This window comes from Vidua macroura, chromosome 19 (assembly GCF_024509145.1).
Source record: "Vidua macroura isolate BioBank_ID:100142 chromosome 19, ASM2450914v1, whole genome shotgun sequence".
NCBI classification, from domain to species: domain Eukaryota; kingdom Metazoa; phylum Chordata; class Aves; order Passeriformes; family Viduidae; genus Vidua; species Vidua macroura.
Genome location: NC_071589.1, coordinates 9,178,891 through 9,205,932, shown reverse-complemented (window position 1 = coordinate 9,205,932; position 27,042 = coordinate 9,178,891). Strand labels below are relative to the sequence as shown.

At 44.0% G+C, this 27,042-nt stretch overlaps 1 protein-coding gene across 1 annotated transcript; it reads right to left on the bottom strand.

Moving 5' to 3' along the window:
- Window positions 1-16,827: 16,827 nt before the first annotated feature.
- NOG (noggin) lies at window positions 16,828-18,610 on the bottom strand. The gene has a single exon (XM_053994748.1). It carries the CDS (start codon window positions 18,102-18,104, stop codon window positions 17,433-17,435), a length of 672 nt encoding a protein of 223 aa, XP_053850723.1. The 5' UTR covers window positions 18,105-18,610; the 3' UTR covers window positions 16,828-17,432.
- Between the last annotated feature and the right edge of the window lie 8,432 nt (window positions 18,611-27,042).

The following is a 27,042-nucleotide window of genomic DNA, read 5'->3' as shown; positions in this document are numbered from 1 at the left end:
CATTGCTCACTCATTTTTCTTTTTTCCTCTCTTCAATTCCTCTCTGTCATGAGAATAAAAAAAGAAAAATTCCATTTGAAATGGAACATTTTCCTTAATCCTATAAAGAAAGAGTATAATTGATTCAACTATAAAATTTATAGGCATGGAATCAATGCTTATTATAGTCAAAACATGCCAGGTCACTTCTTTGTGGCTGGTTTAAAGCTGTTCCGTTAAGTGTAATGTTAAATGAAAGTGCTTTAGTCTAAACATGAAAAGGTTAGATTGTGTTACATCTGCACAGCTCTGTGTGCCTGTTAGGATCTGATTTCAGGGTTTCATGCAGAAGACCTTCTATTGTTTCCTTTGTACCTTCTCTCTGGGGTAAAACTAATTTTTGACAGTCACAGTAGTAGCTGCTATAATGTAGATATTAATTTAATCTGGAGCTGCATCAGTCCTTAAATAGTTCAGACTTTGCCTTTATGTTTTTGGGGTCTGGAAAACACTGAGAAATTGAGTATGAATGGGGCTTAATCACGGCATTGATGGCAAATCTTTTCAGTCTCTTAATTTTTCTGTTCTCAGACATCTACCTTCAGGGCTAATTGAAAAGATTCAAGTACTATGCAGGCACAGTCACTCCTACGGCTCTACTCTTCTGGCTATTAAACATTTCTACACACTTTGCAATTAAACTACTAAACTTTTCAGCAGATGTTTTTTCTAAGCAGCAAAGTGTTTCTAACTTTTTCTGTTGGCACAGAGCAATGCCATCACAGAGATCTAATGATGGAACATTTAAGGAGGGTATTTATTAGGGCTGGAGCCAGACAAACTGACTGGAGAACCTCAGATTGAGCAGATTTCCCATCTTCTTATTATTTGTGATTTCATCTTCATAGTGTGCCTTGTGTTGGTGCAGTACTTCTGAGACAAGACAGTGTTGAGACTGCAATTGCTTGGGGTGGCTGTGCCCCGATGCAGCAGCATCTTTAAATTTCAATGCCTGGGCCAAAGTTTGCCAAGGCTGAACAGGTGTAATTCCTGTTGAACCAAGCGGGAATTCCACAGTTTTAAATAAAAACAGCTCTTGGCCCATTATCCACTTACATGCACTGTGCCCAGGGGCCAAGATACACAGCATTGACAAGTGATTGGGGGTTCCTCAAGAGCTTGAAGCTTTACTACACAGGGCTCAAACAAAGCCGTATTTCAGACAGCAGGGAGCACATGCCAGTTTCATTTGTCTGAATTTCGTCATTCAGAATAAAGGCCTTTAAAATCACCAGTCACTTTCCAGAAAACCAGCCCCACTCCCCCACCCCCCCAATTATAAATCATGGCAGTGTAAAAGCCTAAATAAATACATACGTCAGCTGCCAGGATCCTGGATGACAGTTTTCAAGGCGTATATTGCCCCAGACTAGCCTGTAAATAATTTTTATTTTTATTCATGACTTTAAAACCACATCACTAGTGGGCTGGACTTGTGGTTCTTCATTTGCATAGTATATGTTTTGACCTAAACTGAGTTAAATGCAGAGGGAGAAAAAATGAAGGTCAAATTTCATTAACAAAATAAAGCAGCTCATGTGAAATTGACGTCTAGTGATGGAAAAATATGCAACTGAACTGAGCCTTTCACTGGTTATTTAACCAAAACAAGGTCTCTGTAATGACAAACATTCCCATCTTCAACTGCATCACAGACACTAACAGAAAAACTTGGCATCTCTCATTGTATGGGAATATGAGGCAGAACTGGTGAGGACTTTTTCCTGCCATCCCCTTGCCAACTGTACATTCCATCTGACTGAGGATTACTGATAATTTTTGGCACCTTTGTGGCTACAGAGGACTCTTCTGTATAGTATTTATTTATCCAGGAATTCTAGAATTTATTTTTAACAGAACTTTTAAAAATGCTGTAAACACAAGATATGCTAATTGTATTAACAAAAGGATTCCTACACCAAAAGTTTACTTTTCCCCCCAAAAGCACACTTTGGGGCCAAGCTCTTCAGTTGGTGTAAGTTGGTAGAGCTGCTCTCCCTTTGGTGGACACATTCCAAATTTAAAATGGTTGAGGATCTTTCCTAGTAAAGCAAAATGCTTATAAAAATCTGAATAAAAGGGAGTATTTAGACATATATTCTCTCCTTAGCAGTACTACCAGGAGCCTTTAACAGCCATGTCTCTGCAGCTACAAACAGGACCTCATTTGCCAAGAGACACAGACCCTGTCAGAGAGCACCAACACACTGAGGAGAGAAAAGAGGTCAAGAATATTAGTCCCATTTTACAGAAGAAAAACTGAGGCAAAAAAAACATTAAGTGGTTATTTTCTACCGACCTAGACATAACTGACTCCAGCAGAGCCCTGAGTCACCTGTATCAGGGCATGTGGACATACCCAAAGAAATGGTCAGAAAGCTCTGACAAAGCTGAGAACTTTGTCTTTCTGTGTCCCCATCCAGAGCATAGCTTGCTATTCCCTAAATGTCCTGGAAAATCTCAGAACTAGATTAGAAACTATTACTTTCACCACAAAAAATTCAATGACAACTTTTTGGTTTTCAGTGAAAGAAAGCTGAAATGTTTTAGTTTTGAACAAAGATCTTCCCCTCCACTTTTGGGTACTGAAATCCAAAGAATTTTTACAAGCAAACCTGATTTTTTTTCCTGGTTTTAACAGAAGGTTTTCTACCCAATCAAAGCCTCACAATTTTTTCAGAACCTGAACATTTTGAGATGCATTAGCAAAAGGAAAAAATAACCCAATTTTTTTGACAAGATCGACTTTCTACTAAAAAATCACAGCACAAGGGGCAATTTTCTACATTTTCTTCCTTTTCTTCATCCTTATCTTTCAGGGACTCCTGAGCTGCTTTTGCAGTTATTAAAATGCCTGTGTGAAAATTCTGATGGTGCTTTAGAGCACATAAGGCAGTAAATAGGCTGTGTTCTGCCTCTCTGAACGCTCCACTGGAACCCGAGACACAAACTGCTAACTTAGGAATCTAACTCATGTACCTGGCACAACTAAAGCTGGGCAGTGTAGCTGGCTTTGGATTAAACCTCCTGTGCTTGGTTTTCTGGCTAAGTCAGCATTGCCCTCCCTTGAATTAAGAGTACCTGCACAGATCCTGGATGAAGCCAGGCACAGTAACTTACTGAGCTCCAGCTCAAGGCCACAAGGCTGAGCAGCACTGAGGATGGCACACAAGAAGCTAGGGTGCTCTGAAGCAGAGACAGCATTATTTGACAAAAAGAATTAAAAAAAGAACAAAAAAGGAAAGAGAAAAATTCTGCTTTACAAGATTTAACTATATTTAAATGTAAGAAAAAAAATATCCATAAAGTGATGCAAATAAGTTAAACATTCCCTTCAACGGAAATTTTCTCTTTTTAAAATTATCCCTTTTTTTAATAAACTAGTAATTTATATAATCCGTATAAAACCACTAACACTCTTTCTTCTATTTTTAAGTAACACTGGAGAGCTTTCTCAAGGCTTATTTTATTTTTCTGAGAAGGATTAAAAATTGTGATGGTCCAGATCCTTCCACACTTCTATTTGCTGACAAGCACCACACTCCTGCCATAACCCCTTTGAGCAGCAGCTGGGGATGTGTCGTGTGGAATTTTCAGCACTCCACTGGCTGCAGTGGAGCAGTGCCAGGCTGACAGATTCACTGCTCTGAATGCAACACCATCTGATTGGGAGCTTGTTGAACAAGTCATAAATCAAGCGATCTTTATGTTTCTAGACAAACATTTCAAGGAAAACAAGGATAAAGGGTCTCTATATGGAGCTATTTGTTCTATCCAGCCTCTTATCCAGCTTAATATTTTTGTTGCTTCACAACGAGCATATTGTGACTTGCCTGGGCTGCACAGGAGGATGCTTTATCCTTTCAAAGTAACTGCAGGCTGTATTCCTGTTTTTCACCCAGAAGAGGACCATGGGAAGAAACTATAGCTGGGCCACTATCCTTCCTTGGGCTCAATCTGCTGGGGATGCTGCTCCAACCCAGACCTAAAACATGCAGAAAGAATATTATACTCTTAAGTAAGTCACGGTGCTTTAGTTTTGGATCCAGTTTCATGCTAGACATGGCACAGTACCTCAGATGGCATTGCAGACACAGCCTGAGGGGACACACACTCCTCTCACCACTCAAAGGAGCATGGGGTGAAGTCTATTCAAAGAAAAACCTGCCTGCTCTCCCATAGCCCCCCTCTACCCCCTTTTTCTCTCTCAAATAATTCAGATATTTTAGCCCTTCCAGACAAAAACTGGAGCCTTAAATTAAAATGTCATCTGTTAGTAAAGAAACTAAGCTATGTTTTTCATTCCTGAGAAAGGACTCACTTATGCTTATAACTATAAGTTGCTAGTGATTAAGCAACTGGTATATTTTCACACTCATTAAAAGAAACATAGTGTGTTCGCCTTTCTAAGAAAAGGCATCTTGTTTGTAATACTGTAATACATTGGGAACACCTTCTAATTGGCTTCTAGTGCCCCTTGCCAAAATTCAGACACAAGTTTGTTTATTTACACAAGGAAAAAAATAAAACATTGTATAATTAGTAGAGTAATGGACTCCTAAATTCAGAAACTCAGAGGTATGCAAAACTGACAAACTTTTTAAGATTCCATTTTGGTTTATGAAATATCTCAATAGGTAGCTCAGACTGCATCATGGCTATTGTAGCAATGTGCTGCTCAATGTGGTGTTTGTGTCGAGATGGAAAACTTTGACATGTTTGATTTTTATGCAAGTCAATTAACCTGTTTTTTAAAACTGTAAGGGCATGCTTTGCAAATAAGATTACTTACTATAAATTATGAGAACATAGGGCTCCATTCAGACAAAAATGTTACACACCCCTTACACATGCATAAGTCTGCAGAATATAGTTCTGCACCCTGACAACTTATTCAGCTAGGGGTAGGAGCTTATTTTGGTCTATTCCACGGGGGCTTTCCTAAAAAGATATGAACAAAAGGGGATAGAGACTTAATTAGAATGTCTCTCTACACCCCACCTTCCTTTGCACCACCCAGGCAATTCCAACAGGCCAAAATCTCTCCTTATGTGGTAAGGGAAGAATTCCTTTTTTCAGTTAAGTCAGCCCAGAGCAGAATTAGCAATGGTATGTCCCCCTAACCACAGTACAGACAGACATTTGGCCATTCCCACCTGTGAGCTCTGCTCTCACACTCAGGCACGCTCTATTGACTTCTGCCTGTCCATCTGTTCACACAACCTTCCTTGTGCTTGGCCCCAGCTCAGCTGGGACCCTCAGTCCAGGGCTTCAGGGCGAAGCTGGCCTGGAAGAAATGACACTGAACACCAGAACTGACACACCACCAGCACAAATGAAGATGCCAGGGGCATTTCAGTCAGCACAAATAATTTTCCTTTCATGCAACAGACATTTGGTCAAGACTTCTTGCTTCCAAAAGGCAGATCTTCTACGGGTGCATGAGAAATGCAGGATGTCTGTTTGGCACTCGAAATGCAACCTAAAGAGCTGCAGAGATGTACTTGGGGCTTGGATGCAATGGCAGTGCCAATACACACACAAAGTAAATCCAGAGACAAGTATGAGTCAGAGAAAGAAAAACTGTGGAATTTTGTCCAGGTCCTTTCCACTTTTACACATGCAGGGAAATTTTACCTAAGCAAACCATCCCACTGATTACATATGTGAGCAAGAATTGCTTGCATGAAGAAAGGTCACTGGATCTAGTCCCTGCTTTATGCACGTTGTGATATAAAGCCAATTCTTACTAAGTCCAGCACTTGTTAGGTTAAGGCACAAGAGACCACAAGAGAGCATTTTGTCTTCCTTGCCAGTTTGAGTCTAGGTAATGAAGTCATTCTTATCTGAGGGACATTAGATTGTTGGTTCTGATTTGAAGTCTGCAGCAAAGATAGTCTGTATTGCAGATGAATCATTTCTTGAGATGTCTTTTACTTAGACAAAAAGGTTAAAACAAGGAGAGATGACTGAAAAGATTAAGGGACAAACTGCTTTCCTGGTCCCTTGGCCATATTCTGGACAACCTCTTCCCCAGACTATTTGCTACCAGAACTAACTTTCAGCTTGGAGTAGCAAACTCATACTCATGGAAATAGTTAGACTATCTGTGCACTGACACATTCAGAAAAGGTGAATTTCAGGTTTCAGGCAAAAGACCTTCTAGGGTAAGATTCCCATCACTGTGTTCAGAATAAGAGAAAATGTCAGTGTGACCAGAAATTAGCCACACCACTTACTAGAACTGACCTGCCATGTGTGGAAAGACCCCTCCCATTGCTCAGGAGACTATCTGTGCACTGACACATTCAGAAAAGGTGAATTTCAGGTTTCAGGCAAAAGACCTTCTAGGGTAAGATTCCCATCACTGTGTTCAGAATAAGAGAAAATGTCAGTGTGACCAGAAATTAGCCACACCACTTACTAGAACTGACCTGCCATGTGTGGAAAGACCCCTCCCATTGCTCAGGAGAGCCAGTGTGGCTTCGTGTCCCCCAGCAGCCTCACAAGGCTGGGTCAGCTGTTGTTCCTGGCAAGACACTGCTGTGGAAAGCCTGCAACAGAATCAGGGACTCATCACTACCAGTATGGGTTGCTATGGACACCACTGAAGAAAAGCAAAATCATTTGAGAAGAAAATAAAAGACTCTTTTCCACCAATAGTGACAGACACTCCAATAGGTTAGTGATCCTGGTGGAATGCTAATCAACAGCTCATAGAAAGACTTGGAGGTTATGCAACTTTTAATATTCCTAGTGAAGAAGTGTGGAAGGGAATTCATGTAATACTGGCCATGCACACACTTAGTATGCAAACATCACACATTAGTGCCACAGGTAAGTCAGGTAGTACTTTTGCCTTGCAAGTCTTTCCTCTCAAGATCTCAGCCCCAAGCCATAGCCACCTGAAGAGTCCATCTACACATTCCTACTGAGCCAAATATTTAAATGGAGATGGATTCCTTGCTGGCATAAAACCACCCAGCTCACCTGACATCTGCACAGCTATGCTGATTTACTGCAGCCATGGATCTGGCACCTGATTTGAGCCCTGAGACAATCTAAATTTTCCATTCCTCACAGGTCTGGTGAATAATTTAAATATATACTTTGAACTCAAAAATAATACATTTAAAAAAAATTTAGTGAGCTGAAAAATAAGAAATACTGGCTCAGAATCACATGGAATGCTCTGTTCCATCTTCGCCTCATGCTCCATGTATAATTTTGATTGAAATGGGATTTCAGTTTATGCAGGCTGAAAAGAAATGGATTTTTGTAACAGAATTGAATGAGGACTTCTAAAATGAAAAAACCCACTAAGTTTAAAAAATCAACAGGTATTACCCTGAAAAAATCAGAACAAAATCTTTTATAAAAAAAAAATAGTTTATTGTTTTCAAAGCTCAAAGCGGCCAGATTTTTCAGCTGATAGGAATCTATAAAATGTTACGCTGCCAATGAGTCACTGGTTTTGCCCCAGAAAAACTGGGGCAAAATATTTTTCTCAGACTGTACCAGTAGATAAATTTATTTACCTTAGTAAGACAATTTGCACAGGTAGGGCCAGGAGCATTTACTGTCTTACAGAACCTAAACTATTTTGAGCAATTTACAGCAGGAACACTCATATGAATCCAAAATACCAAGAAGAGGGACAAGGGTTACAGAATAAACTGTAGAATTGCTCCATAAGGCTGGAAGGCATACTTTGAAATAAATAACATATTTGACTCACACATTCCAAGTGGCATCACAGAAATGATGCTCAAGAGTCTCTGAGGAAAGAGGAGATTTGGGGATGATTTGTAATGGGGCTATTTTATACTCACAGTAGAGCTACTTATGGTTCAGATCAATCATTCACTGCTCCAGCAATGTTTTAAACATATTTTGTTTTCAACTGAAATTAGGGTGGTTGGACCGTGCTGTCTATATGGCAGACTGTATTAATCTCTATGGTCTCCCAGTTATGAACATTAAAGTCCATGTTTTGCTCTGTTTTTACAGAAAGTGAAAGAAATTCCACAAAGCTAAACCTGCAAGACAAAATGTGCAATTTCACAGAACACCTACTATTTAGTAAAAAAATATTTTAATCACAATATTAGGACAACCTTCAGGGAAAATATAACAGGTAAAGAGAAACTTCAGTGACAAGTAATTACTGTACCAAAGACAGAAAGATTCTAGGCAATAAGAAATAGAAAAAGAGATCTTTGAAAATACTTCATATTTTTAAAAGCAGATGAAGAAATTTGATTGGCATAAAATAACTGTATTGAAGTCAATATGTTTATCCATCACATCTGCAGGGACTGATGTAGAGCTGAAATGAAGGACGGAGGGGACTCAACCACTCCTTCAGCATGTGACAACATCACCCACACTGGTGGAAGGCAGAAGGAGGGGAAAAAAGTGAAAAGAGGGTGATGCTGTATTAGCTCTTCCTCCCCCATCCTCCCTTTACCCCTATAAATCCCCCCTGACAGAATATATGGCTTAGAATCCAATTATTTTGCTTTAAGATTTCTCTTGTCTGTGAGAAACTCCACGTCCACCTCTTTTTCTCATTACTTTAGAGTGAGAAGATTTGGAAATGGGGTTTTCTGCAGCTCCTAGGAATGTTATATACCTAAATGCACCATTAAAAAAAATGTGCATCTATTAGCTCTTTTGAAAATGAAACAAAACAAAACAAAACACCTTATTATAACCAATTACAAAATTCACCATATCAGACAGAGTCTTGTACATAGCAGTAAAGCTACATCTGCTGTTTTTCACAGTGTGGTGTATTATCATTGTCTCCTACTGAGAGCGGTGAATTCCTGCATCCAAAAATTCAAACCAAAAGTTTTTCCTGCCATAGATGTCACTTTATTGAAGAAGATGCCTAATCTCAGGCACCCAGGACTGAAAATGTTAACCTTAAAGTTTGCTGGCATCTCTCAGAAGCTTAGGAGTAAGAGAAACTTAGTCTGCCTAGTCTGAAAAGTTTCTTTCAGATTGCTTTAAATATTTCGTGGATGATTACAGTCTGAACATTTGACTACATGCCACTTCATTAGACTTACTCATTTTTTTGTTCTTACCATAGATGGGAAATTAACAGTGATCTCTGATATTTGATTTCCCATAAGATATGAGAGATATTCAGGGCAGTGTTTAGGCTAATAAGGTGTATAAATCTCAGCTTCATTTGAAACAACGCATAAAAGCCAACCCCACATTAATTTTTTTGCTGAAAGAACTTCAATAAGTTTTAAAGTAAGTGTTTCATTTACTGCCACATGCCACACATACATGGCAAACAGTTTATACAAACCACAACACTCAGCTGTTCCTGGTTAGGTATAACAGCCCTCCCCTGAACACCCAAGCTGCTCCCGGTTCCCTCGGGACTCTGGTACAGGGTGCTGAGGTTTCAGCTGGTCCAAGAGAGAGCTACAGACATGTGGGGTGAGCAGTGAGTCCTTCTGAGGAGGCGCTTGTGAAGCCTTGGCCAAGTTGTGCTCAAGGTTTTCTGGCTCAGAGCAGAACGCTGTGCACTTCTGAAGACAGCTTAAGTACAGTGTAACTATTCCCAACCTGGTGGTCCAGCCTTAATGCCTTCTTCATGTAGTGCTCAGGGAGCTTTATTAGACTTCCCAGCTCACCAGAAACTCCACTGTGCACACACACAACCGTGCTGGCTTTGTGTGGCCAGGTTTGGGCAGCTGGGGGGCCTACAGGGATGCCTTCAGTGAAAAGCTTCCCCCATGTCCCACAGAGCCAATTCCAGCTGGCTCCAAGGTGGACCAAGGCTGAGCCCATCAGCCGTGGCGGGAGAGCCTCTGGGCAAAGATATTTAGAAATGGAAAAAAAAAAAATCCAGCTACTTCAGCCACAGAGAGGAGTGAGAATAGTGGAGAGAAACAACTCTGCAGACACCCAGGTCAGTGGAGAAGGAGGGGGAGGAGGTGCTCCAGGCACCTCCAGGAGCAGAGATTTCCCTGCAGCCCCTGGTGAAGACCATGGTCAGGAAGGCTGTCCCTGGGTCCCCCGTGGAGCAGACATCCACCTGCAGCCCTGGAGGAGCCCAGGCCAAGCTGTCCTATGGGAAGCCCATGCTGGAGCTGGCAGGACCTGTGGCCTCATGGAGAGAGGAGCCCACCCTGGAGCAGGGAAGAGTGTGAGGAATTCTCTCTCTCTGCAGGGAGGAACAACAGAATAATGACACGTGATGATCTGACCCCAGCCCCCATTTCCAATCCTGTGTGCTGCTGGTGGGGAGGAAGCAGAGAAAATCAGGAGTGCATTTAAGCCTGGAAAGAAGGGAGGGGTGGAGGGGAGGTGTTTTAAGATTTGGTTTTGTTTCTCAGTACTCTGATTTGATTGGTAATAAATAAATTTCCCCAAGCTAAGTCTGTTTTGCCTGTTATGGTAATTGGTGAGGGATTTTTCCCTGCCTTTATGTTGACCCAAGAACCCCTTGTTGTATTTTCTGCCCCCCATCCAGATGAGGAGCGATAACAGCAGCGTTGGTGGGCACCTGGAGTCCTGCCAGGCTGAACCCCCCACAGACCCAGTACACTGCTGGGTGAAAAGGGCTCTTCACACCCTCATGAAGGCAGGAGCAGATACAATGAGAGTGAGGAGAGGTACCTGGGTGTTTCTGTGGCCAGGAGATGTAGCACTGAGACCTAATTTAGGCATTGGTTTTAACTGAGGCTTATTAACAAGAGCTTCAAGGTTCAGGTCAATGACCTCATTTATTGTGCAAGTATTACCTACAAAACAAAAATTTACCCACTTATTCCAAAAGGACATGATGAACTTGGAAGTCCACCCAATTTTAAAAGATAGTATTTCAGCTTGTCTCACTGGGGTATAAAATCTCTCTAATAATTTATGCATGTTTACAATAATATCTGTGCAATATTATTCAACATTCTGTTGCTGTGTGAAAAATGGAATGCCCTTGGAGGAACAAATCCACACAAAAGGCAAAATAAACCTGGCTAGATATGCAGTGTCTAAATGTCCAAAGCAAACTAGGAGAGGGAGTGAGGGAAAATTATTTTCTGTCCATTTTTCACTCCCAGACAATATTATGAAGTGCCTGGAATACCAGAAGGTTCATTTTAAAACAGAGGACTGATGTTTACACTGGCCCTTATATAAATATATAAGGGTTTTATGTACTTCTTTTCCCTAATACTTCAAGTTAAACTCAGCTTATTTATTGCCGAGAAAGGTACTGGATATTTTTTATTGCACAGGTACAACACAGCAGCCTGGCAACGATATTCTGAAATTGTCCAGAGAAATGTGTGCTCAGAGCTGTGTGATTTGGAATCCTATGGAAGGGTAACCTCTAACCTGAGCCCTGGGAAGTTGCGCTGCTGTAAATAAGGTATTTGCACCAGTAGGTGTAAGAGGCACTTCTTATGAAGTTATTTACACCACCCAGTGCAGGAGGCACTTCAATTAATACAGGAGTGCCTGGCTCTTCTGTTTGCTCTATCTTCCTCTGGACCACGGTTTGCATCCAAGCCAGGTAGTAAGTTGCCAGGTGTAGGCCAAAAATAAAGGCATTACTATGCCAGAAGGAAAATGCTGTTAGGGTTGTATCAATACAAGGAGCTATACTGGCTACATTCTCCTAATTTAATCCCTTCCCCACAAAAGAAAAATACCCAGCAAAAATATACTCTTCACAATCACAATCACAATCACAATCACAATCACAATCACAATCACAATCACAATCACAGTCATCACAATCACAATCAATCATAATCACAATCATAAACTGCTAAGCTACTAATCACAAACACAGATCAAACATCCTCATTCCTGTTTCATTTTGCAGTTTGGATTGAGAATCCCTGCAAGTATGACAGTTCTGGTGGTGGCTTTGTGATCGGGATCCTGCTTGGTAGGATCTATGCAGAGACCAACAACTTATTCTACAGAGCCCACTCTGCAGGCATCAGATGACTGTGGCTTTCAGTTACTACCTCTGGATCAGAGCCAGAAGCCTAGTGGTGAAAAGCTCTTTATACCATTACCAATCCCTCGAGCCACCCAGTCCTTCTCCATTGCATACAGGTTTTTAGTGTTGTGCCTTAAGATCTGTTCTGGTTCTGAGTAACGTTCTTTGTGATGGGAACCTTGCCACTCCCCCTCTCATGAGGGAAAGAAAACAACGAGGAGGGAGTGTGAAACCTATTTTCAAACTCTGTTATGATTATCTGATGCAGTGACTACTCTGGGATTCTCCACGGGAGAGACCTGAGTGCTGGGTGATGTCTGTCCTGGGTGAAGAGCAGACTCCAGACCCGTCAGTGCCGGGATCTGTGTGCCTTCAGTTGGTGCTGCTGCTTCAGTCAGTTCAGCTGGGCTCTGGGATGGGAGCACCCACACACAGCCAGAGCCCCCCACAGGGGTGGCTCCAAAGCTTTCCAGGACATCTGCAGGCTGGCAGGGCCTCAGTGCACGCACAGGTTGGTCTGGCATTGAGTGCTGACTCAGAGCACGATGCTCGAAGGCACATGAACATACCCCCAGAGAGGGAGAACTACAACCAGTGAGCTCCCACAGCATCAACTCAGCCGGTTTCCATCTAAGCCATCCACCAACATAGTCAGAGCCTAAATTGTGGCATCTCTGCACTCCTGTCCCACCATTCAGCAGGGAAAAGTGACTCACTGTGACATTACACCCGTGCAGATTTCTCTGCAGTAGATTTTCTCCCAGACTCTTCAAAAGCACATCACACAGGGCAGCTACTTTCCCCTCAGGGAACAAGCTGCAGGGGACTTAACAGTAATACATTGGTACCCAGGCTTCACGAAGAGGGCTGTAAGCTGCTGATCCTGCAATAACACCTCCAAGGATTTAGAGTCTTTAATGTTGATTGCTGAATATTTCTGTTCCTGTCTGAACCATTCCAACAGTTGTTTCAAGTGACTGTATTCATTCCCTTCTTTTTAACCACTGGAGCTTCTTGCTTGGCCTGGGAGCAGGGAAGAGGGAATGAAAAGGTCTCTTCAAATTTGCTGGAGCTGCTCTCTTAAAAGAGAGCATTGACACAGATCCTGCAGCTCCCATGTGCAGCAAGGCTCCCACTGGACCTGCAGGCACAGAAACACTGCAGGATCCTTGTGGGCACTCCAGGAAGAGTGTGGCTGTTCTCCTCCCTGCTGCATGAGAGTATCGTATCTATTCCTAGCATGGATCTACCAGGTGGCAACATTCCCCTGCCAGCATACCTTCGGTTTGGCTCACCTTGAAAGCTATGACGTTACATTATATGATGACGTCATTATATTTATTTCAGCTTTCAATGAAGATTTCTGGCGAATCTCCAAGCTGGAATATCTTCCCTTTAATGTGTCTAAGATCCAGCCAATGTGGTGCAGATTACATTTATATAACACAGCCCAGTGAGGTGAACTGCTGGGAATTTTTTTCAAGGTGTTGATGTAACTAAATTAAGATTATTTCTCTATTAAAATTATGGAAGAAGAAAATCTTGTCCAGTATTTACCCAAATACTACTGCTCTAATTTCTAGCTGGGGTTATTTTGGTGATGACTCCACAGTGCCCTCATGCAATCTCAAGAACTCACCTTTGTGGTGGTATTTTGAAAATGATAAAAGAAATCAAATAGATTTTTCAATTAAGTATGTATGTGAGGACACAACACTTTAATGTGTAATGTTTCCTAATTGGTTCATTTTCTTCACACTATCTGAACTAATTTTGAATTAGTTACTTTGGACAAATTACACTGGTTTGCTTTTTTATGCTTTTATTGACTGTGTTCCTCTTAGCACTTTCAAATTAGCCATCATCACAACTTTGGTTAAAAGCCACATGTTCTTCCCTTATAATCAGAAGTATAAAGCATTGGAGAATGATATGTAGAATGCTGCTCTGCACTGGCAAAGACAATGGCTTGGATGCTAAATGCAACGTCATAGAGGACCCTCCCTTGAACACTGGGCCTTAACTTTACTAGATTTTGAATAAACACGTGGTGTGAGAGAACAGATTATTCTGATAAAGACTGATAAAGTGGCAAAGAAGATGAAGTCCTGTTCTCCTCACAAGGAACTGCAGCACACAGGTTAAATGACTCAGCTGAGCCTATGGCAGACACAGAAGTTAATTGAAATTCCCATTATTATGCTTTAAGACACTAAAATTGCAAAAGAAGAAACTGCAGAGTATCTAAAAGCAAACTTTAAACTTTTCTCTTATTTCTTCCCCACAGTGGTCTTTGTGCAGTCTTATGATGCCACTACAAAGATCAGCAAAGAAAAACTGGCTGTGTTATGAATTGATTTCTATTTAGAAAAGCTATAATTCAATTTTGCTACAAAAACATATTACAAAATCTAATATTAAATAGATTTGCATGGAAACATTCATCAGAAAGATATTTTATTTGTTTGGCTTGAAACACTTCCACTACAAGCCAAACATTTCAACACTAGGGCAGGAGGACCAAAAAGTGAACCTGACCAGAAACAACAGTGAAAACTACTAGTTTACTTTTGATCTACCAGCTGACAAAATTTAGCTATTTATTAAAAAAAAAAAATAAAAATCATGGGCCTTATGGATGGTGAAACTTGATTTTTTAAAACCCAAAATATTCTCATGAATTTATTAACAGGGTGCTATTGGCTGAGAAAGCATGTATGTACACATGACTCTCTGGTAACAATGACCCTTGGATTAAAATTAAGACAGATATGGTGATAAATATTTAGACTACATTAACAGCACACTTCTTTTACACTCATGTAACAGTCACCAATACACACTCAGCTCAGCAGGCATAAAAAAATTTAAATCCTGAAGCCAGCAGTCAGAGGTGGTTTCCAGATGAAGTCCCTGTTTGCCCCATTGCTGGGATCACAGACAGATAAATCACTGGGTGAGCCCCCTTGCTAAGTAGTGGGAATATTACTTTAGCAAAGTTTGCTAATGGGGCAAAGGACCTTGTATTGTAATCCAGTGACATTTTCAACCTTCGGAGAACTTTTGTTGACATTCCCGAGTCCCTGGCTGCCATCCCAGCATGAAATAGTTTCTGTTCACATAATTCTCGTGTTTACCAGTCATGAAAAACTCTTGCTTTTTTTTTAAATAAACTTTTTTTTTTTTTTTTTTTTGCAAGTGAAACTCTGTCTAAAAAAATATTGGCCCCAGGCATACAAGGTTTTGCATAAATTCATATGTGATGAATGGCTGATTTTAATGTTATTTGGGTATTTGTCAGAACCTAACAAATATACATGGTAATGGTGGTTCATAAACTTAAACATCTCAATATACCCTTTCTTCTGGAAATAAATTACGTTTGTTTGCCCTGCCTGGAGTCCTAAGGTAGCCGACATTAGGAATATTTTAAATGTGATCATCCATCCAGCATGTCTTTCAGGCGCCACGAAGATTAAATGAAAGAATCATAAGATGAAGGTCTTTAACTTTTAATCCTTTTACAATGAACCCTTAGATAGACATGGGGGCAGGGTGCCTTCTATGTGAGTAATAATGCCTCTGTTCCTCTTCACTAGGTTAATGAATACCCTAAATGTCCCAAGATCTGATTTTCTTCCCCCCTCCCAAAACTATTGAAATTAGAGCAAAGAGACGGGCGGTAAAACGCACCGAGAAACTGAGCGAGGGAATGAATATGCATTCGGAGATACCGAACTAAGCGTTAGAGAAAGCAGGGCTGGCTCGTCTCTGTGAAAGACCCACGGGTTTAAAATGATTAGCATAGATTCCCTCCGAGTTTTGGAGGAGAAATTAAAAAAAAAAAAAAAAAAAAAAAAGAGTTTTTTTGGCTCCAAGATAAATAAGGAAAAGGCTTTCTGCACTGTCAGGGAGCCTTTGAAGAACACGTGGAGAGTTTGTTTTCGCAGTTGGTATCTATGAGATACGAACCGCCGGCTCTCCCAGCACGTAAAAGTCCAACACGTCTCTAATTGGGCCGGGTCCCGACGGAGCCGCGGGACAGCTGCGGGTCCGCGGAGCCCCGCGGGCCGGGCCGGGCCGTTCCGCAGCACCGCGGGCAGCGGGCGGGGGCGGCCCCGGGGGGCGGGCCGGGAGCGGGCGGCGGCGGGGCTCGGGCTCCCCGCGGCAGCATCGGCGGTACAGCGCGGTGTTCCGCGGCTGCAGGGCACGGTGCTCCCCGGGCTGCCTGGGGGGAGGAGGCTCGACGGAGGGGGTGCAGTCCCCGAGCCCCGCAGCCCCGGGCAGCCCATTAGGGTGCCGACGGCCCGGCGCTGGCGGGAGCCTAAAGAGTTAACCGGGCCGGGCCGGGCGGTGTGCGGGGCTGTCACAGGATCAGGCTAATAACGTGTCTGCGCTGAAACCCCCCAAAGCCCAGGGGTCAAGTTTCAGCAGTGTCCCACCACAATGGTAGGTGTGAAAGACACGTGTCCCGTTGTAAATGAAATGTCAAGCGGTTAAAAGAAAAATCCCCGAGCAGCTGCCACCGAGCTCGCCGGGGCTGCGCGGCCGCGGGAGCGGCTCCGCGGGGGACAGCGCAGAGCGGAGCGGAGGGACCCCCCTGCCGGCCGCCCCCCATCCTGCGGGGCGGGAGCCCGCGGCACTCCGGCGGTCTAGGTGCCGCAGAGCCCCTCTAACAGAGTCGTGAGCAGGTTCCCACCTCCCCCTGCCACCACGAAACGTCCTGCTGAGCGTGGAGAACGAGGAGGAGAGAGAAGAAAGCCCCCCCGACGGCGGCCAAACCAAAAAGCAAACAGAATCCAAACGGCTCGTGTTTTAGTGGTTGACTTTAATTCTGCACTGCACTTTTACTACGAGGATATAAAGAATAAATAGGAGATACTCTTCATTTACATAGGATTAAGTCATTCGAACTGTTCTCTCTATTTACAATAACATTGTGCTCTAGGCGTTTATTCATTTTTATTTTAAATCTGAAGTCCGTAAGGAAAAAGAAAAAAAAAAAAAACCCTCACACACACGCTTTCCGAATAATGGAAAATATTATCAAAGTTTTCTTATCAAAAAGTTTGGTTTGTATTTTTTAATCCTTTTATTAAAAAAAAACACCAACAAAAAACCTACTTCGCCAAACCGAAGCAACTTCTCTCTGGAATATAAATTAAAAAAAAAGAATACATTAGCAACGATCAGGGTAATAGTCTTGAAAATACAGTAGACGCTGATTATTTCACGTATAATACTGACCTTTTAATAGTATATTAAACCGGTGCCATATATACACACAATATACATTCTCCTACACGTTACAGTGCATTACAACGTTAACCAGAAAGCAAATGTCTTTTATTTCAGTTGCAGCAAAGGTCCACGTGAGTCCGCTGGAGAAGGGGCGCGAAGAGAAGTGCCAGCCCTAGCAGGAGCACTTACACTCCGAAATGATGGGGTACTGGATGGGTATCCATGTGCATCTCTGCCCGCCCCGGCGCTGGCACCTCCACCTCAGGATCGTTAAATGCACGGACTTGGCAGGTTTGCAAACCATGCCTTCGGGGACTGAACAAGACCTTTTACTGTAGCAGCTGCCCACTTTGACATACCGGGGCCAAAAGCGGCTGCCGAGATCGTTCCACGTGTATAGGACCGGGCAGAAGGTCTGGGACCAAAGCCACATCTGCAGCTTCCTGCGCAGCTTCTTGCTCAGCCTGTGCTTCTTGCCCGGCTGCAGCCCATCGTAGAACTCCAGCCCTTTGATTTCGCTGGGCATCGCACCCGAGGGTCTCTGCCTGAGCAGCAAGTCCAGCTCAGCTAGATCGTCCACTCCGAGCCGGTCCTCGGGCAAAGAAACAGCCATAAAGTTGGGGTCGAAGTGTCCACCCATGAGGTTCCTTAGCAAGGTCTCGTTAAGATCCTTCTCCTTGGGGTCAAAGATAGGGTCCGGGTGCTCGATTAGATCCACCAAGGGCAAGTTGTCGCTGGGAGCCGGTCGAATGTGTAGATAGTGCTGGCAGGCGCCCTGCTCTAGCCGAAGACCCAGCAGAACCACCAAGGCGTATATAGTCACAAGGCACTGGGAATGATCCATCCTTGGGAGACCGGTGGGGGGGGGGGGGGAAGGGGGGCTGGATTCACCAAACAGCAAGGGAAGAAGGTGCAAGCAAATACATCAGAAAACTTGTACGGGGATATCCAAAACAGCTCGTCTTTGAAGGGGATCACGATCTCCACTCGCCGCACCACCAGCAAAGACAGCCCCCTGATAAGCACGGAGAACAAGCCCCCCGCAAACACTCTCTCTTGCAGGCTTCTCTATAAAATTTCTCCTGGTGGAGCCGCTCCAAAATTCTGCTGCTGCTGGTGCTTCTTCTCGCCCTTCCCGGGAACGGGAGATGCCTCTTTTTGTTCCGAATTCTGCTTGTTGCTGCCGCTCCTCGTTGTCTGCCCTTGCGTGTGGAAGAAGTAGCTGCCGATTCTTCCTCCCCGCTCCTCTCCGCCGTTTGCAAAGCAGCCTCCTCAGCAGCAACAGCAGCCACGCACGTTGGCACCAGTTTGTCTGCTTTGCAAGGACCCAAAGCCTTTAAATTTCCTGCACTTTCAGCTTCATCTCCATGGAAACCACAGACTCTCTCCTAACCCACCCCACCCCCCTTAAAACCCACACACACAACACAACCCCCACTCCCACAAAAGTCCAGGAGAGCGCGGCTTCCCCCTTCCCACCGGCAGGCACCCTCTGCTGGGGAAGGCTGAGGCGGGAGCCGCCGCCTCCCCCCGCCCTCCGCACGCCGCCGCTCACGCGAGCCGCCGCGCCCCGGGAGATGCTGCCCTGCCCGGGGCAGCCGCCGGCAGCTCCGCCCGGCCGGGCGCCCGCTCGTCGGGCCGCCGCCTCGCCCCGCCGCTCTCCTCGTGGGCGCGGAGCGCGGCCTCTCCCGCCCGTCCCGCGCAGGAGCGCGGCCCGGCCGCCCGCGGAGAGCAGCGGCTCTCCCGGTGCTCCGAGGGCGGCCCGCGTCCTCCCGGCCCGGCCTGCGCTGCGCGGCCGCCGGGGGCCGCCCGCCCAGGCGCGCACATGGGCGCGGGGCGCGCTGCCCGCCCGCGGGGCCGCTGCGGACGCTCTGCCCGCGGCGCCGGGGCCGCCGGGCGCCTTCCCGGGCGGAGCGAGCCCTCTGCTGGCGGCGCCGCGCCGGGCCGGGGGCTGCCCGCGGGCGGGCCGGGGGGCACCGGGACAGCGCGGAGCGGCGGGATGCCCTCGGCGCCGGAGAAACTCGGGAAGAGCCTCCCGCGCCGCGCGGGTGAGCGCGGGCAGCGGCGGGCACAGCACCGGGGGTGCTGCGGGTGGGAGGAGGCGGCTCCTGCGGGCTCCGCGCGCACCTCGGGGGCTACGGCCGGGTGAGACCCCGCGTACGGACCTGCCGTCCCCCGAGACGAGCCCGGGTGCTCGGCTCCCATGGCGGATGCTCCGGGAGACTGCCCGGCCCCGCTGCTCTCCCCGGAGCGCTTGCTTAGCGATTTTCTAGGGAGTTCGCTAAGACTTCTTAATTCGAAACGCAATTTCCAATTATGCCCTTAATCCATACAGGAAAGATGGAAAGTGCCTCAATGGAAATACATAAAACAATTTAAAATTTGGTACTAAGTGCCACTTCCACGGCAGAATTACTGTCTCGCAAAGAGCACTTACACGGCGTGGCAGGCAGTATGGCTGTAAGGCTCTATTATGGTTTGAGTAAAATTTCCTGAAGTTCTTGAGTCCCATTCCTGCAGGCTATTTAGGTACTTAGGAGCCTAAGTTTAATGAGACTGAAGCTAAGCCATTTCACCTAAATTATTTATGCATTTGTTTAAATCTTAACCTTCAAAATTAGGTTCATTATGAAAGTAGTACATAGATCATATTACCAATATTGGGTAGTTTTAATAAAAGTGATATTTTTTTAACTATTCTCATTCCCAATTTTCACTTTAAAAGAACTCTTAACTTTGCTTTATTCCAGAACATGTAGGGCATTTTATAAATAATACATAAGTGAAAAAAATCACATAAAAAAGATGGAAAACTGACCTAAGGTCAACACTGTGAAAGAGCTTCACAGTGACACTTGCTGCTACAATGTCAGTCAAAGATCTGCTGGAGTTTTATTACATATTTTCACCTGCAAGTTGAGGTCTCTACCTCCACCTAGACCCTGGTAAACTTTAGTTGCTGAAATTTGGCATAGAAATTGTCCCTCGATGTAAGTGAGAAGCCCCACCTCAGAAACAGAACAGAAGCAAAAATTCAGAAGTTGCATCTAATCGCTTGTATTTATTTTTTAATAATAAATTAAGTTTTACTCAGCTGGTATTTGAAACCAGTTCTTTAACTACCAGTCTCTTAAGTCTAAAAAGCAAAGCTAATAAGGCTTATGTTCCATCTATTCCATGCCAGATGTTTAAGATTCCACATTCAGAATTGTGACCCTAAACAAGGGCTGGAAGACAAGACCTTTTCCTCCTCAACTGAGTTACCTGTACAACAAAATGTTTCTGGAATGAGTCTCTTTAAGCCTCTCTGTTCCTCTTTAAGCCCCAGATCTGTTCTGAGCAGAGCAGGCTGGGGCTCAGTAATTCCTCAAGCACGGGTGTCTGCCTTGCCTCAGGTGCACTGGGCTCCTGGAGGGGCCATGAAAGCTTGAGGGTTGTAGAAGTGATAGAAGTCACTTGTGGCCCAAGAATTTCTTGATGGAATGGCTGACAGAAGGGCTGGGAAAGAGCTGCCAGTAACTCTGCCAGAGGCCTCTGGGTCAGAGGGAAAAGAAATTGGTTTATTCCAAGGCTTGCTGAAAACAGCAGTAAATGAAACCTGGAGGTACAGGGCATGATCCAGGGTCTGTGTATGATGCCAGCCCTTCCTGGGATAGGGAGAGAGGCCAGCAGCTCACAGAGGCCTTAGCTGATCATTCTACTGGCAATGATGCATGAAGCAGAGTAGAACAACTCCCTTCGCCTCAGTTTTAGTGGTTCTGGAGTGCTGTCAGTAGTAAAAATGTGTTTTTTCAGTAGACAAAACAAATACAACCTTCAAGGCACACAGGAAGCCAGTGTGGGCAAGAGTAAGATGCCACTTCTTCAGGGTGACATCGCTGATGAGGAGAGAAGAGGAATGCAGCCTGTGTGGCTCTGGAGGCACAGCTCTGAAAACACATTAGCAGCTGACTTCAGTCCACAGCAGCGAGGATACACAGAAACAATTCATAATAGATTTGTTTCCTGTTGAATCTACTAACAGAAAATGGCCTGACCTACTTCACCCAACCCAGGGCTCAGGGACATCCCTCTGAATTCAGCCCATGATTTCAAATCAGCCTGGTCTGCAAGCAGTAGTCTCATGCCCTACTCTAAACCACAGACGGACTCCAGAAAGTAACAAAACACTGCAAAACTGGGATGAAGAAGAACTATGCCAGGTGTGATTGGCAAAGCTGTGCCTTCCTTAGAGTGGAGGCTTCCTTAGAACTATTCTTGTATCGCTTTACACTTAGAGATTATTTAAATCATGCTCTCATTGCCTTTTGCTTCTCATTCTAAAAAATCCATTGATTTTTTAGAAACGATTGTTAAGGAAAGGAAGGGAAAAGCAACAGCATAACCAAATGAGTCCTCTGCTCCGCAAATTTCTCATATGGCTTTGGGCAGCACATTTCATAGCTCTGCCTTGTCTGTAGAGCAGGAATGCTAATCCTTGCCCCTTTCATGGAAGTGTTGGAGAGTTTGATTAGATGCTACCAGTATCAATGGAAGAATGCAGAGGCAAGAGACTCCTGTTTTACTAAATTTATAGAGGAAACCTGTGTTTGAAAGAGCAGACAACTGAATTAAAACCACTTCAGTTTTAGTCTTAGGTCCTACCTAGCAAGCTGCTAGTTTCCTCTTCCTTTATACACCTGTATAAATTCTATAAAGAACTTATTTTCTATCTTTTCTTTAAAAACTGAATCCCCAAAGAAATTCTAAAGGAGATGCACAGCTTGCAGCCATTTTACATAGTCCAAATATATCAGATGACGAATCTACATTATGAGCTATCAAGGGTCATGTATGACCTTCCCTGGAATCCATATACCACAGGTAAAAAATCACCATTCTACTACTTTGAAACTACATTCTTTAGTGTGGAAAGATTCAGGGAGATCCTACTGGATCTTTGAAATGTGGTGCTCTGTCCCTCTTCCCTCATGAGGAAGGTACCTTAACAATTTCCCTGCCCCTTTTCTGATACACAGAATAAGGACTGTGCTGAGGATGACAATGTTGGCAGGTGATCAGCTGCTCTGAAGGAAAACAGTTTTGAATCAAAAACTTTGGAAGGTAAAACATACTTTGAGAGAGCAAAGTTCTACCTTGAAATCTCATCAGAATGGAGACAGGGAAGGATACATTTGGCTAAGAACCCGTACCTACAGTGATAAATAATATATAAATAATGTATTTTGAAACTAAGCTCTGGGATGAATGTTTTATAGCAGAGTAAATCCTAAGATGATTAATGCATTAAAACAATGAAGAAAAAAAACAACCCCAAAAAAAGGATACCCCAAAGATAAAAACCAATTATTTCTTAGACTTTTAAGTACAGCTATACATAGATGCATCCATTGCCTTAAAAATGTCCTTAAATAATTACTGTATTTTTCTCATTGCATGTCATTCTTCCTCCTAAAACACTGTGCCTCCTTGATTCGCAGCCCACTCTCTTCTTGCTTCTGCATTTTTCCTAAGGTATAGACTTTTGTCTTTAGACCAGAGCTTGTGCATTCATCTGCTGATAAACTGTTTATCTTAGCTTTTATGAGGGCGCCTTGCTGCAAGCCAGCCAGAGACAGGATCCTGGGTGTTTGTCTTTTTTTTTAAAGAGGGTCCGGGAAGTGACAGGTATTTATACCTCCCTTGGCTCTATATATCATGGGAGGTGGAACTCCACTGTCTCTGTTTCTTGCTTTTTCTCTCAGCAGTGTCTTCTGCCGTAAATCTGAATCTCTCAGAACAGAGTTTTCTTGGCTACAACCCTACTTGGAGGAATTAGCTTTATTTATTTATTTATTTATGCAAAAGGTTTGCAACAGAGGAAACCAAAAGTTTTTCTAAATCCTCCCCCTCCTCTACCCCACCTAAACATCCTACTTTTTGTGCCAAATCCTAACATCTCAGCAGTCAAGAGAAGAGACCAGCATCTCACAGTGTGCAGACCAATTCATTACAGGCAGGGAAGCCAGTGGCAGAATTGGAAAAGATTAAACAGAAACCAAGGCACTTTTTATGTTAAAAAATGACACTTATATTTACAAGCAATGGCTCCTGAAGGGATCTGAATCTCCACACAGGCAACATTGTTTATCCAAACAAACTCCCTGTGGCAGCATATATTACATATATACACACATGGCAAGTAGGAATGTATTTATTCATTTTAGCCAGCCTGGTCATTAAGAGAAACATCTATTGAGATAAACCAAGTTTTTACTATTCCTTTTTTATAAAATGCTAAAGACAACTGAGGGACAAAGATTCAATGAAGCGAAAAATACAGCAACCTCCCCCAATCAAGCCCTGTGTGCATGGGAGTGATTCATTGATGCCAGCTACTGAATAACCCTGATACATAACATTTCTCACCTCTGATATTTAAAAAGACCCCCTCGCCCTTTTAGCACCAATGGAGCCCTTCAAATGTCTTATTGCTAATTGTCTAATGCTACGTGATGAATGACTGCTTGACTGAAAATGACAACCCCTTTTCTCTCAACTACTTCATTTTCCTGGCTCCAGTGGGGGTGAAGAGGAAAAAAATAAATCCAATTACATCATATTTACCCTGTTAGTTATGAACGAAGGAAAACTGAAACTTATTTTAAAAGTACTTCAATCAACTCAGTCCTGAGCCCCCAGGTCCCCTGCACTCAGTAAATGTTGCCTCAGACTCTGGTGTAAAAGGTTCCAAGAGACTCATGGGTTTTGTGGAAGTACAAAGTCCAAGAGGCAGGGTCTAATCCTGATCAGAGAGCCAGAGGGAAGAGGATCCCAAATATGACTCAGAAATCCTGGACTAAGTGTAGGATGGCTGCGTTTTATGCTCACAAGAAGTATCCTGGCTACAGTGTAATAAAAGAGCAGAATTTAGCCTGTATATAAAACAACTTCTGACTAGGGTTTTGCCTCAAGAATTAATGCAACAGCAGAAGGTCCCACAAATTCAGAACCACTGCTTTATTACAAATTCTTTAAATTTGCTCCAGCTAGAAAATGTACAAGGATGAAGGAGCTTTAGTAACTAGAAAAAGATTAAACTGCATGTTATTCCTCAGCATTTTGTATTATCACTCCTTTCCAGCTTCTTATGCTTTATCCTTCAGGGAATCCGATCTCTTAAAAAAGATGTGAATCACAATGATCAGCCAGAGTTGTGTGCATAGCATTATCTCTGCAGCCACTATAAAATGTCTCAAGATACAAACCCACAGTGGCTGGGCTGGCTGTGAAAAGCTCTATGTTCAATAGGAGACTTCTCAAAGAAATTTGTACCTTTAGTGGCACATGGAATGATTTCCCCTTTCTCTCACAAATGATGAAACAGGCACACTTATGGGGTTATGGAATTAATTCAAATACAGAAACAGACATTTGTGTCTGATACTGATTTCAAATCTGCTGATGTTCAGTAGGAATCTCTGGGATGTGTTTCTTTGGCTTGGGAGTTTCAAGTCTTTGCTTCTTGAAGGCAAAGGACCCAGGTGAGTAAAATAATGAATCTAGGCTTCCCAGACACAGATCTGACATTTGCTCTCTCCCTCTGACTCAGGCTTTGACTGGGTTCAGGGATTAATTAGGCCATGCAAACGAGTTAGGTTCTCTCCTCTGGCAACCTGGTCACGTAGGGAACCCCTACCCCTCCCCTTCCCCACACTCTCCTTGCCCATAATGAAGCATGACTGTAGTAAAACAAGTCTTTTGATGGTGACTCTTCTCATCACTTTCAAGACAAACAATGTCTCAGAAGCCCCCCAGCTGCTTTTATTTTTCTTATATCTACAGTTACATCTTGGGTGTGTTTACTCATCCTCATTAAATATGTTGGTCGTTCATTGTCCCCTGTCCCCCCCCCCTTTTTTTTAAATATCCTTCCTTTATTGCAATTTACACAAAACATCAATTACAGGATAGAGTTAAAAGCTTTTGGATATTGAGCAACATCCCATAACACCACAGTATCTAAAAGAGAATTGACGGGGGGTATAGGAGGGTATAGCAGGAATATGAGACAAAAAGCCCCACAGTACACAGAGAAGTCATGAATTACTGCTTTGCACATGGCACAGCTTTGCTTATGTACAGTGAAGTTCCTCTGATAAGCCTGAATAAGAACTTTGTGTTATTCTTTCAAATAAAAAATTAACAAATGACTGTTACCCTCCTCCTTTGAACACAGACACTCAGAAAGACTAGGATGGCACAGGAAGGAAAAAACAACCCATCACAGGACTAACAAGCAGCTGGGCTTTCCTGCATAGACATAGGTCAGGATGATTTTCTTTCAAGCATCACTGAAATAACACTTCAGCTGAGTATCTTTGCTGCCTAGCATGTGTCCTGAATCCACATCACCTTTTGAAGTACGTATTCTCATAATAAACACATCAGCAGTTCAATAATATGCCAGACACAATGGCATATATTTGGACTATTATTTGTTCTCTTTACATGTGTCTATGCATGTGCAATTGTTCCCATGCAGGAACAGCCTTCCCATTTCTCCCATTCTTGACAGAGTAGTGTTCCAAAGACACATGGTCCTGTTCTGATTTACAAAAATATCAAAATCGAACAAAAAAGAGCGTTGCACTGACCACTCTCGAAGTGCCACAAGAGTTCTCTCTGCTTTGAACATGAGGGTTAACTTTGGTCAACAAAATGAGCATTTCAACTCAAATACGAGGTATTGAAACAGGCTCAGACAAGGGATTCAAAGAGAGATGCCTTTGTAACAGAAAAAGAAGCAAAAGGAAGAATGCTGCATTTAAAGCATCTCATTTCAGGGATGGCTTTTTATGTCACTTTCACTTAAGATCTTCCTACTTTTCTCATCAAAAAAGAAGGTAGGAATAACCTTGCTCAGCAGACGATAATCTAAACTGCTGTCCTTAGGGAGACAGGTATTGGAGTTTGCTAGTCATCATTCTTGTGTGAGATCCCTTGAATGAATGAATGAATGAATAAATAAATAAATAGCAGCCTTCCCTGAGGAGCTGAAGAGAGCCCTGCTATGCCTAGGCTTAGGTCCTGCCTGGTGCTTACCGCTGCAGGACCTGAAGGGAGCAGGGAGGGGGGCGAGGTGGGGGCAATCACCCTCCAACACCGGGAACTGTTTGTAAATTACCCTAAGCTTCCCTTAGTCATTATTCCATTAACTGCCTCTTGGTAGATCTGTCAGTAACTAAGCTGGGACTTATTTGTAGAGAATCAGAGGCTATTTGCTGCACTAAGTGAGCCATGAGAGCGAAAGGGTTTGGGATTTATTTGTAATTACAGTCAGGATTTTTTTCTTCTCCTTGCCTGGACCCCACTGGTACTTTCATTCACATTCCCTAAGCTGAAGCTGGCGCCAGGATCACAGGCTGGCCCTGTGTTTATGTCATTGAGACTAGGACAATATTTCAGTGTGGAGCCAGACCGCAGGGATCCACTCTATAAAACCCTCACTAAAAATAGACAGCCGCCCTGCCCCCAGGCCCGCGGACCGCCGGCTCCCTGCGTGGAGAACAGCCCTGGGCCGGGCCCGGCTCAACCCCGCCGGGCCCCGGCTCTCAGTCCCCGGCTCTGCCACCCCCCGGCACTGCCAGCCCCCGGCAATGCCAGCCCCCGGCACTGCCAGCCCCCGCACTGCCAGCCCCCGGCAATGCCAGCCCCCGGCACTGCCAGCCCCCGCACTGCCAGCCCCCGCACTGCCAGCCCCCGGCACTGCCATCCCCCGCATTGCCAGCCCTCGGCACTGC